This window comes from Gobio gobio (genome assembly GCF_949357685.1).
Source record: "Gobio gobio genome assembly, chromosome: 17".
NCBI lineage: Eukaryota > Metazoa > Chordata > Actinopteri > Cypriniformes > Gobionidae > Gobio > Gobio gobio.
The window spans coordinates 22741557-22754715 of NC_137110.1; the positions used below are offsets into that span (position 1 = coordinate 22741557).

At 36.5% G+C, this 13159-nt stretch overlaps 1 protein-coding gene across 1 annotated transcript in view; it reads right to left on the minus strand.

Annotated features, from left to right (window-relative positions):
- Window positions 1–13159, minus strand: part of usp13 (ubiquitin specific peptidase 13) — a 33422-nt gene that overhangs the window by 2323 nt on the left and 17940 nt on the right. Inside the window, exons 14-19 of the mRNA XM_079841347.1 lie at window positions 13113–13159; window positions 12538–12564; window positions 12201–12344; window positions 5742–5908; window positions 1478–1670; window positions 1271–1355 (exon numbers count right to left, since the gene is read on the minus strand). Coding sequence (XP_079697473.1) covers window positions 1271–1355; window positions 1478–1670; window positions 5742–5908; window positions 12201–12344; window positions 12538–12564; window positions 13113–13159 — 663 coding nt within the window. The remainder of the gene's footprint in view (window positions 1–1270; window positions 1356–1477; window positions 1671–5741; window positions 5909–12200; window positions 12345–12537; window positions 12565–13112) is intronic.

A 13159-nucleotide genomic window follows, 5' to 3' on the forward strand; every position in this document is an offset into this window, starting at 1 on the left:
ACCTTTTACACCACAGACTGAACAAAATTAAGCATTGCTTGGTAATTGGTTGACCTAAATAATTGTGTACTTAAATTTAACAGCTGACAGGTTGATTGTAATCCATTACAAACCTTTCTTTCAAAGTTATCTGACATTACCAAGATGAATTTGTTCTGACAGTTTAGCTTGTCATATTTTATTAGCATTTTCTAAACTATAGCGAATAAACTGTGATAATGTGAGAAAAAACGTTGAAGGTGTCTGAATACATTTTGGTTTGACTAATACACACACACACACACACACACACACACACACACACACACACACACACACACACACACAAACACGCACACGCACACAGAATTTTTTCCCATTTTAAATATTTTTTCTAATATTCCAATTTTAAAATTCTAATATAATAACTGTAAAATAAAATAAATGTAAATTTTTCTCATTTGTTAACATTAGTTAATGCATTAACTAACACAAACTAACAGTGAGCAAAACATTTTTTTAAAGCATTTATTCATATTTGTTAAATGGGAGTTACTAAACTATATATATTTGTTCATTGTTTGTTCACAGTGCATTAACTAATGTTAACAAAAACTATTGATATTGATAATGTATTAGTAAATGTTGAAATTAACATTTGAAATAAATGCTGTAGAAGTATCGTTCCTTGTTAGTTCATGCTATTTTAGTTATCTAATATTAAATGAAACCTTATTTTTTTATTTTCATTTTTAAACTTTTTTAGTTATCTAATATTAAATGAAACCTTATTTTTTATTTTCATTTTTAAATATTTTTTACATTTTTAAATGTTTACAAATTATAAATGTAAACAATTGTTCCAAACCATTCAATTGTATCACTTTTATTTATTTTATTTTCATTTCACAATACAGTATACATTTTATTTTTACTTGTATAAATGATAAAAATTTTCATTTTAAACACATACTTATTTATTATTGTAATTATACTTGTTAAAATGATTTATATTTATAAAAACTATCAAAATGTGATAATTAATTACAACATTTTAAATTAAAGTAATACGTAAAACATTTTTATTTAAAATGTGTTTCCTTTATTTTTTTATATAATTTTTATTTCCTTTTTAACACTTATAAATGTCTAAAATTTTGTAACATTTATACATCATTGTTTGTTTTTGACAGGCACAAAACAATTGTTCTATGCAATCAATCTATGTGGATTTTAACATCCACAAAATGAAAATGTGTAAATAAATAAAACACATTATAAATCAGCATACCTGCCCTCTTTTTTGATGTGACACACATAATGACCAGACATTGTGGATGTTCCCATGTGACTGATGAAGGCAAACAGTTCGTAACCTTTGAGAAAAAAAAGAGGAAAAAAAACATCAGCAATGAAATATCAAACCAGCAATGTGTATAAATCTCTAGTATGGTGTTGATCCTCTGTTTGTTAAATTCAATATTCAGTGAGCACTTACGCCCAGGTCCGTCTCTGACGCGGGGGCTGGACAAGTCCTGATCTGGAGACAGTGAGAAGTCGCTGTGTGCATTGGCGTTTGAGAAGCTGTTATCGTTGGGCTCTGTGTCTGCTGTGTCTGACATAGCCTCACTCTCCTCCTCACAGTCTGGGTGTGTGAATATCCAGTCAAGAGCTCGCTCCAAGTTGTTGTTCTATATTCAGACAAGGAGAAGACGACAGACAAAATTTGACCTTGTGATAGTGACACTCATTTTTAGCTCTTAAAACACAGACCACTTTTTGTAGTTACTAACAGCCTAACTGGACAAAAAAAACATGGCAAGCTTTAATTTCACAAGAAAACACTGAACATCGAAATTATATCCTTAGGCAAAGAGCCATTTTTAAATTACTCCGACCAGTCGAAAGTCCTTGATTTAACTGAGGTCATTCTAGCATGGTCAAAAGACTCATTTAGGCATAGGCACTAATCTGAAATAGCGCCGTGATTCACTGCAAATGCCAGCACTGAAAGCAAATGTGGCCTGACGCCCTCATCTTTTCCTGGACAAATGTGAACAACGTAGGTTGAAGACGTCCACTTGTTACCACGCTATTATTGGCTGCTTGGGAGGCTATTTTTAAACACACATACACACACAAGCACAGACTTGAAAAACGCCACCATATTCTCTAAAACACCAAGCAAAAGAGAAATATTCAAGAAGAAGCAGGTCCTGTTGTGAAGCAATAATGTTTAACATTATAACATTATGAACATTAAAAATCCTGGGGTAAAAATGCATCACAACTTCTACAGATCTATATATCTTCATCACGGCACCTGTTAGTCAGCAAGTGAACATTTTGTCCTCAAAGTTGAGGTCTTAGAAGCAAGAAAAATGGGCAAGTGTAAGGATTTAAGTGAGTTTGACCAGGGCCAAATTGTGATGGCTAGATGACAGAGCATCAGACTGGGTGAGAGCATCTCCAAAACTGCAGCTCTTGTGGGGCTCTATCAAAAGTGGTCCAAGGAAGGAGCAGTGGTCCAACCAGCAACAGGGTCATGGGCGGCCAACGCTCATTGATGCACGTGGAGAGCGAAGGTTAGCCCATGTGGTCCGATCAAACAGACAAGCTACTGTAGCTCAAATTGCTCAAGAAGTTAATGCTGGTTCTGATAGAAAGGTGTCAGAATACACGGTGCATCGCAGTGTTGTTCCCATGCTGACCTCTGTCCACTGCCAAAAGCACCAACAGTGGGCACGTGAGCATCAGAACTGGACCACGGAGAAATAGAAGAAGGTGGCCTGGTCTGATGAATCACGTTGTCTTTTATTTCACGTGGATGGTCGGGGACGTGTCCGTCGCTTACCTGGGGAACACATGGCACCAGGATGCACTATGGGAATAAGACCTTGGGTCCTGCCATCCATGTGGATGTTACTTTGACACATACCACATACCTAAGCATTGTTGCAGACCATGTACACACTTTTATGGAAACGGTACTCCCTGGTGGCTCTGGCTTCTTTCAGCAGGATAATGCGCCCTGGCACAAAGCAAAAATGGTTCAGGAATGGTTTGAGGAGCACAACGAGTTTGAGGTTTTGACTTGCCCTCCAAATTCCCCAGATCTCAATGTAATCGAGCATCTGTGGGATGTGCTGAACAAACAAGTCCAATCCATGGAGGCCCCACTTCGCAACGTACAGGACTTAAAGGATCTGCTGCTAACATCTTGGTGCCAGATACCACAGCACACCTTCAGGGGTCTAGTGGAGTCTACGCCTCAACGGGTCATGGCTGATTTGGCAGAAGGTGGTCAATATTAGGAAGGTATATCCATATATATATATGAGATGATTGATGAATAGAAAGTTCAAAAGAAAAGCATTAATTATTTTTGGGATAATTCTACATTTCTTTGCAGTCACTTAATTAATTGAATCCATCCTTGCTAAATAAAACTATCAATTTCTTTTAAATAAAAAATCATACTGACCCTAAACTTTTGAATGATCCTGTATATATACACATTTAGATACCAAGCAAATTATTACTAAATAACAATATGATCTCAGAAGAACGTCAACCCAATACAAATCACATTTCCTTTAAAGGTCCCATGGCATGGCATTTTTCTATTATTTTATAATGTTTCCTGAGGTGTACTTATATTGTTAGTATGATTTTTACATCATAAAATGTCATAATTTAGAAATAAAAGGCATTTTTTCTATACTGCTGTTTGCCCTGTGGCTGAATGCCCTGCTTCAAGAGGCGTGTCTGCTGTGAGACTTCAGTAAAAACGCCCACTGTTGTGATTGGCTGACATCTTTGCATTTTAAATGAGCGGAGGGGGCGTGGTTTAACAAGGTCTACGAGGCACAAGCTGCTGCCAGAGAGACGGATGGACCTGAGTTCACTTCACATCCATTCTGTCAGTCTCAGTTCAGTGCTGTTGTAGTTACAGCATATACTTCAGGTTATTAGTTTATTTCTAGTCGGAGGGACTGTCACTCATGTCAGAAAGTTAGTAACTTTAGTAAATTATGGATCAGCGCTGACTGGAGACGCGAACCGTTTAGAACGATTCAGTCCGATTTGGTGAACTGATTCGGTTCACTAAAAAGAACCGGTTCAAAAGAATGATTCGTTCCCGAACCGGACATCACGGAGACAGAGCGATTGCTAACAAAGTTATTTATAGTAACTACTGAGTTATGAGAGCGCTGTCTGTCAGCACGAGTTTATTGTGTTTGTATCTGAGAGTTCTGAATAAACACGAGTCCCAGTCAAGTCAAGTCCGTCTTCATCATTATTACCAACTTTGTAATACATGCAAAGTACCATTACAGCTGTCGAGATGAACGAGTTATGAGTAAGTGTTGATAATAGCATTATTTTTAGACATGTTCCTATCATATGAAAAGCGTCAGTGACGCGCATTGAGTACACAGCGCAAACAAAGACACAACAGCAGTAATCGAATGTAATCCAGTTTATTGTGGGGAAAGCTGGCTAGCCTAGCCGGATACGCTCACGCTTACCCCCCTTCTGCTTAATCTCACGCCGCGTAAGGCGCCTCCGCTGTGGGCCAGATGCAGTACTGGGGGTCGGGGATGTTGAAGGCCCACCGGTCAGCCGGAGCTTCGGCGTGTGTGAGGTTTATCTGTAAAGATGTGGCTCTCTATGTTGAGCAGAAACGACTGTATGCACATTGTAGAACCGATAGACGCGACGAGGACGTACAAAAACACTGACTCACAAGATAGAAAACACGAAAACACCGTTCTGTCGAGAGAGAAAGAAGCCGCAGTGTGTGCACGAATAATAAATAATTAGCTACACATAAGAAATCACTGATCACAGATCAGAAGGAACTGAAAAAAGACTTCTGTTTTCATTTGTACATCCAAACACTGAGAAACTGCCAGCGTTCACTCATTCACAACCCATGATCTCTCTCGCGTTTGCATGGGCGTGCTAGATTCTCTGGGCGGAGGAAAGGGAGGGAACCGTTCCTGCTTGGACGTCAAACCAGGAGACTTCAGGATTGGCTCGTCTGGCCTGTCATTTTCTCAAAGGCAGAGAAAGACAGCCAGAACTCGGGTTTACACCCATCAACATTTCTATCCACTTGGGGACAATATTCAGGCTAGGGGAACTCATATTAATGTTGAAAAACCTCATAAAATGGAAATTTCATGCCATGGGACCTTTAAAAAAAAAATTTTTTTTTTAAACATACAGTACATTTGAAGTTTGTGAAGGTTAGCCAAGTAGTTCAACAGAAGGGATGGCTTCTCCAATCTCTCATACTTAGTCGAAGAGCAACATGGGACAAAACAGATTCTAACATGCTGAAACATACTGTGTCTGTGTAACATGACAGAGTATGATAGTTATATTCCTGCCAAAGAATCGCATCTAACAATTTGCAGCTAGTAACAGTTAAATTCCATAACTTCCTTACATACAGTGGCCCCAAAAAGTACATGAACACTTTTGGACACTTAAATGTATGAATTTCATCTGCAAACAAATGACACTAGAACTTTTATCAGAACTAACTAAAGCTATTTCTGAAATTACTTTTAACCAGCTGGTCTCATATTTTTTGTAGATGTATGTGTAGAGTTCACATGGGTATTCTAGTAGTGTAACCACAGCTGTAGTTTATCATAATGCAATGACATTCATACATTTAAGTGTGGCCTAGGTGTTCAAATTCTTTTTCAGGGCCACTGTCCAACAAGCAGATGAGGAAGGACACTCACTGTGGCTTTGAGAGCCTTGATTGCGTGATGTCTGGGGAAGCCCATGGAGGTGAGGATGGAGATGCTCTCTTCTGGAGGCTGGTTGTCCAGTGCACTGGTGGTAGGGAGGCTGGAGCTGAGCAGGTCTGCTTCCATGTAAGTGGGAATTGCCAGAGGCTCAGCAAAATCTACAGTTAGTAAGTTTCACAAGAGACGTAAGAGTCTTGGTTACACTTTACACATTGTCACAAATGTTACTATAATAACTACTATAGTAATATCAGTAAATTATCCAATTATTCATGCAACTAACACTAAACCAAACCATAACCCTATAGTGTGTTGTTTAAATAATATAACTCAGTACTTAAATATATAAATTACACTGTAACAAGGATACCTTACTATAAAGTTTAAACCAAGTCTTTTAAATCACATATACTACATTTAAAATATCAGAACCAAGACAACACAGATAGTAGTTTAGATGTAACACGAAGTACATTATGTAGATCTATACATCCAAAGTATCTGAAGAGGAACTTCAGATTCAGCCTAGAGTGCGGATTTATTCAAAAAATGTGCAGAGGATGAAAATATCACAGTGGCTGCCCCATTGAGATTACACAGATAAACCGGAAATTCAAATGAACACGAGCCATGTAATCCATTCCCTGTAGTCTGCAACTAATCCTTTAATGTTCAAGAGCAAATGCTGTGCTCACACACACACACACACACACACACACACACACACACACACACACACACACACACTGTATGACAGCACCATGTTTGACCACTAGGAACTACAAACTGACCTGTCTCTGTCCTACATTCTACATTACAAAACATTCTAATTAAGTATTAAAAAGGTACTACTCTGTGTCATGCCTAACTATGGAGTTTTGCCATGATATATAAATCACAACATATCTAGTTCCTTAATGCTTCTATAAAAAATGCTGCCTACTGCCTATAATAAAAAATAAAAAAGGGCAATTATGGATTAAATAAGGAAACAAATTAAATATAAATATAATTAATTATTACATATTAATTAAATATTTATTATGATTTATACAATTTTAGTTAAAAGTTATTGTATTGTGAAGATATCTAAACAAAGGGGAAATGCATTTCTTTATCTATTTTATAATCACATTTTGCCTTGACTAATTGTTTTCATTTGCAATAAAAAGTAATAATAAGAGATTATTCTTGAGAAAAAATGGTCATATAATAAGTCTGAAATAAAGAGAATAGAACAGTTCTTTTAAATTGTAATTCTATTCACAATTTTACAGCTTTACTGTATACACACACACACACACACACACACACACACACACACGGTAATACTGTTATATGGGGGAAAATTATTCATTTTAAATAACAGTTTTCTTTTAAAATATATTTTATGTATAAACATTATAATCTCAGTTCAAAAGTTTTGTTTTTTAATGTTTTTAAAATAAGTACACATATAACATACATTTTATATATATATATATATATATATATATATATATATATATATATATATATATATATATATATATACACACATACACACAAACACACTATACATATTACACAAAAGCAAACAAATGCAAACAAGTGATATAATACAAGGTATGGATAATAATTATAGAAAGACTTTATGAATTGTCTGTAATAATTATAGAAATACTGAAATTATCAATTTTATAAAATTATAAAATCAAGCAGAGCAGATTCAAATATTCTGACTTTTTAATATACAAAAGTAAAAGTTAGGATTTCGGTTTTCTTTAGACTAGCCATATATCACCTCCACAGTACCGAAGAATTAATGTAAGACTAAAAAAAATCTGTGTATGAAGCTGTGTATAAATGCACACTATATTAATAACCAGTGTCAGTGATGACAATATAGGAACAGGCCCAGCTGTAGCTGTGGAGCAGACGTAAGCCACACGAGTCCAGGAGACGTGAAGCTCAAGCTAATGGGGTTTGGACCACTAGAGACTCTGCTTGTGTGTATGTCTGAGTCTGTTTGTGTTCTCAGGTGGCTGCTTAACTGGGGCAGGAAAGTGAGGAGAACAGAATTCCCAGCTCACAGGTGACGCTGAAGTGTGAGGACTGTGTTTGCTAGCCAGAAGCGCCGTGATAAACAAGGGTGCCTAGCAAGAAACTTGAAATATAACCTTGTGTAAATATCTTGTGTAAATCTACTCGGCTAGAAAATTCGTAGTCTTAAATCTAAATTGTATTTAGGTTCTTTCCTTTGGCATGAACATTTCCCCATCAATAAAGTACTCAACTGTTTACGTCACATGTATTTATCTTAGAGCCGAGCTAAGTGGCATGCTCCAAACATGAAATATTCCCCTGTGGCTGGAACACAGATAATGAGCCTTACAAAGCACACCAGACTCCTGCAGCTTATTTATCTTTGATGCAGCATAGACGGCAGGTAAAATTTATATTTCCATTAAGGAAACAGTATGTATATTATCAAAGGTCTGTTCTGAAAATAAAAATGCAAATAATAAAATGCAATTAACTATATAATAATTTCGTACAACACCAAATCCAGAAAAGTCGGAACATTCGGTAAAATGCACTAAATTATTTTGATGGCTGCAACACACTCCAAGTTGGGACAGAGGCTAAATAAAAGTGAGAAAACTATAGAGTATCCGAGTTTTTAAACAGTCAACAATTAGCAGCAGGTGAACTGGTAATAGGTGAGGGCATCATGTTTGGGTACAAAAGGAGCATCTCCCATAGTCTTTGCACCACTGTGTGCCAAATTTCATGAGAGAATAGTCAAACAATTCAAAAATCACATTTCTCAATGCAAGATCGCAAAGTATTTAGGTCTTTCACCAACTACCATACATAATATTTTGAAAAGATTCCAGGAATCCAGAGAAATCACAGGCCGTTTAGAGCAGGGCAGGAAACCTCTGTTGAATATACATGACCTTCGAGCCCTCAGATGACACTACATGAGAAACCATCATGCTACTGTTTTAAATATAGCCACATGGGCTCGGGAATACTTTGGAAGACCGCTGTCACTTAACACAGGCTGAATCTAAGACTTAAATCTCTGTTAGGCAAGGAGAAAGCTATACATCTGTTCAATGCAGAGATGGTGCTGAGTTCTCTGGGCCCAAGCTCATCTGAGATGGTCTAAAAGACAGTAGAAATGTGTGCTGTGGTCAGATGAGTCCACCTTTCAGCTAGCCTGCCAGTAGTTCAGATATGTCTCTTATTGAAAATGTATGGCCCATCATGAAAAGCAGAATCAGACAACGACGATCACAGAATGTTGAGCAGCTGTCTTGTATCAGACGAGATTGGGCAAAAATTCCATGAGCAAAACAACAATAATTAGCATCTTTAATTCCCAAACATTTAAAAAGTGTAATTAAAAGGAAAGGTGATGTGACAAAGGGGTAAACAAGCCTCTGTCCCAGCTTATTTGGAGTGTATTGCAGACATCAAATTCTTCATTTACAAAATAGACTCAAGTTGGTCAGTGAAAACTTTGAAAATCTTTTCTTTGTACTTTTGTCAGTTAAATTAAAAGAATGAACAAAAATCACAGATTCTTGATTTTATTACATTTTACAAAATGTAATAAAACATTTTTCCCAAATTTTCTGGATTTGGAGTCGTACATAGTTGGGATAGCAAAATAGGCTTATACATTTTTCTAAGGGAGGACAAGATTCTTCCAATATCTTTTGTTGTTGACGTCAAAGGTTGTGCACATCACATTAAACTTCATGCAGTTTTAGTGCAATCTTGGAAGAAAACAAACTAATTTGGCAGATGCTTCATAAAGCTGTGGATATGACCCAGACTAAACTATATACAGGTGAGAGGGTAAATACAGTGAGAATATAAACACGTTTTCTAACCACAGCGTGTTTTGCGAATTATTGATTTCCTAGAGATCAATTTAGAAACCAAATACTCAAATACAATATTGTATTGTAAATTGACCGTTCGCAAAAGACCCGCCCCCTTTAGATACTGTTGCTATGTCCGACAAGCCATGGCGCTCTCACACCACACACGTTCTCACGTAGAGAAAATACATTGTGGAGCAAAGAGGATACTGACAACACGCCGACAGACAGGACAGAGCAAGTTACTTTTGATATGAAACAAAGTCTCAACTTTGAAATTGTCATTTTTAAAGAAATGAAATACCGTTTGTGGATCTTTAATGTGTCGTGATCGCTGTAGTGCCTGAGTAAAAGCTGCTCGTGAACCGATTATCTCTTCCTTGTAGTTCGTTGATAAGCACGAAATAAACATGAATGAACACTAAAATAGGGTGACCAAACTTTCTGTTTTCCCAGGACATGTCCTGTTTTCAAGTCCTGTCCTGTCCTGTCCCTAATATAACAATTTTCTATCCATACAGAATACAGAGGGGGCATACTTTAAATGTATTGAAATTAATAAGTAATCTTTGAGTAGACTTCAAGTATCATTTGAGTATCTCATTGCCGGGCCGAGTGTCCTGGTTTTCGAAATATGGTCACCCTAACTAAAAAACTAAAAATGTTGTTTCAACCGCGGAAAGACGTCAGTACACACCATTTTTCCAAGTTCAAGTCCACCGAAGTTAATCTACTAACTCTCCTGACTGCTTTGTTGGACAAAACGGCAGATTCGGCGATGTTGGTCAGATTGCCTGTCAATCAAACTTGTGGCAAAGGGTGAATTGTCCCAGTATCTGGTCCGTGTGTTTTTTACATCACACTTCTGCTGTTGGTTATGCTTTAACAAAATCGTCCAACTCAGTTTGTTTGTAACGTGCATGTTCTGTTTGGATTTAGGGTATGTTTACACAACACTGTTTTCAACTGAAAACAGAAAACTTTATGCGTTTTGGCCGTTCATTTACATGAAAACGGTGTTACGGGGGCCTGAAAATGCAAACTTTTGAAATCGGTTTCAAAGTGCAAGGTTTTAAAAATGCCTTTACAATCTCCATTTAAAGAACAAAAACGTGAATTTGCGAAAACAGTGCGTCATGTTCACGCATCCGTATTATGTGTTCACGGGGTGTTCCTTGACTAAGTGACATAGCCAGCTACTGGCCTGGCATGCACAATACAGCTTTGTTAGTCCTTTTCTCAGATCTGTGTGAACGGGGATCGTTTTGAGAGCGTTTTTAACACATCATTGTCATGTAAACATACCCTTACTTTTCATTGTGTTCTGGTTCTGTTTGCCTGTTTGACCTAGTTTCCCAGTGTGTTTGATTGATGATCCCGTTCACCTGTTTTATTGTTAAATCATTAGCTTGTTTGTTTGCTCTGTGTATTTAAGCCATCAGTTTCAGTTAGTTCCCTGTCTGGTATCGTTAGTATTAAAGTCCTCATGAAATCAAAATCGATCTTATTTACTTTGTTAGCACACATTACAGGTCTTAGGGTGAACAATGAATCCATGCAAGTTAATACACAGAGAAAAATTGTTTGCCGTGGTAAGCTTTAATCAAAATCTGAAAAGTAACTTCCGGTCTGGAATGACGTTCCATTTTTGATGACGGCAGTTTGATGGCCACTCCCCTCCAACCGTTAGTCTGTTATGAGCGAGAGATGGAGAGGAGGTGCGCTGAAGTAAAACCCTGCCCTCTATTCAATATTCCGTTTCACTTGGAAATACGTCATAGCACTGAAATCAAATCAGTTGCAACTTCCGGTTCACTGGGTGTAGTTGTGATTCTGTTTCTCCTGCGTTTTCCCTTTCCCTGATTAAAGGACTCTTTGCTTATGCACGTGACACTGTTTATGCCGATTTTGAATATTGTTGGGCCTATATGCTCTCCATATCATATTATTAACTTTATTTTAATATTCAAAATTTGAATTTGAAAATAACCGTTGGATCATAAAAAATTTCAATACTAAATTGATTCTCAATTTGATTTCCAATGAGGTCTAAAGCAAAACCATTTGAGAATCTTAAATATTAAATATTGAAATATTGCTGTGAAACTTGTGAAAAGAATGTCAACTGGATGATTCATTTGCAAATGACAGTAAGTTCACTTGAGTTAAATGTCTAAAATGTCTACAATGAAGGTGTTCCTTTCAAGGCAGCATATAATTAGGTGATACTGTCTTCTGCTCAATTAGACTTTTTCTCACACTTCAGATCCAACAAAATGGCTACAACCTTTTAGCCAATGGAGCTAAAATGGCAGACACGGGAGTGTTTTCCCTTTGATTACTAGACTGTGACCAGAGCCATTAGAATAAATAAGATCTCATTCTTTTAATACTCAGCTGCAAGTTTTAGGCCATAACAAATGTACATAAGTTGTAATTTGTATTTATGTAATATTTAAATATATATTATTATTATTTTAAGTAATTATTATTATTTTTTTTATAAGCAAAGGACACAAAGGATATGCCTTTGTTCAAAATGTGTCGGTTCAGTCAAGATACGAGGTCCTACCTGGCTCTTCCATGTGTGCTATTATCCAGTTAAAGGCCATCTCTGCTCCCATGTTCCCAGTGTAGTACACCGCCTTTCGACAGGCTTCCAGAGGGAAACCCATCTCTGCCAGTTGCATCACGGATGATTCATCTATTTCTGGAGCTGAGGAACAGGTAAAGAAAATGGTTGCTTCAAATCAACAACATCCCACAACTAACAATTCATATACAGTTTATATGTGAGGTCAATTAGAGCAGTTTATTAAAACTTTTAATATTGTTCATGGAATTTTGTAGTGCATGTGTACTGTGTACAATTATAAATGTATGGATGTCATCTTGTAAGTGGTACTTACATTCCAAAGAGTTGTTTGTTGAAATGTCTGAATGCAAAAACAAGACTTAGTACAGAGCAAAAGGGAATAATATGCAATTGTGCAATTTCAAGCAGGCATTTATATATATATTTATATAAATAAAGGCTGCATTTATGTAATCAAAGTACAGTACAAAACTAGTATTTGCAAAATATTTAAAATAAAAAATAAAATGTACTTTTTTTAAATTTTGATATATTTTAAAAAGTAATTTATTCCTGTGATGGCTTAATTTTCAGCATCATTACTCCAGTCTTCAGGGTCACATGATACTTCAGAAATCATTCTAATATGCCTATTTGATGCTCAAGAAACAGTTGTGCTGCTTATTTTTGTGAAACATTTTTCAGGACTCTTTGTTAAACAGAAAACATATTTTCGAAATGCGACTTTTTTGTAACAATTTAAAAGTATTTACGACCATTTTTGATCCATTTAATGCATCATTGCTGAATAAATTTCTTTCTTTCTGAAAATGATATAAAATAAAAAAATAGTGTGTATATATATATCTTACTGACCCCAACCTTTTGAATGCTAGTAAAGGTTCTCACCTCTGGTGTCTTCAGGAATGACAATGGGAGGTGTAAGGTCAGGCAGT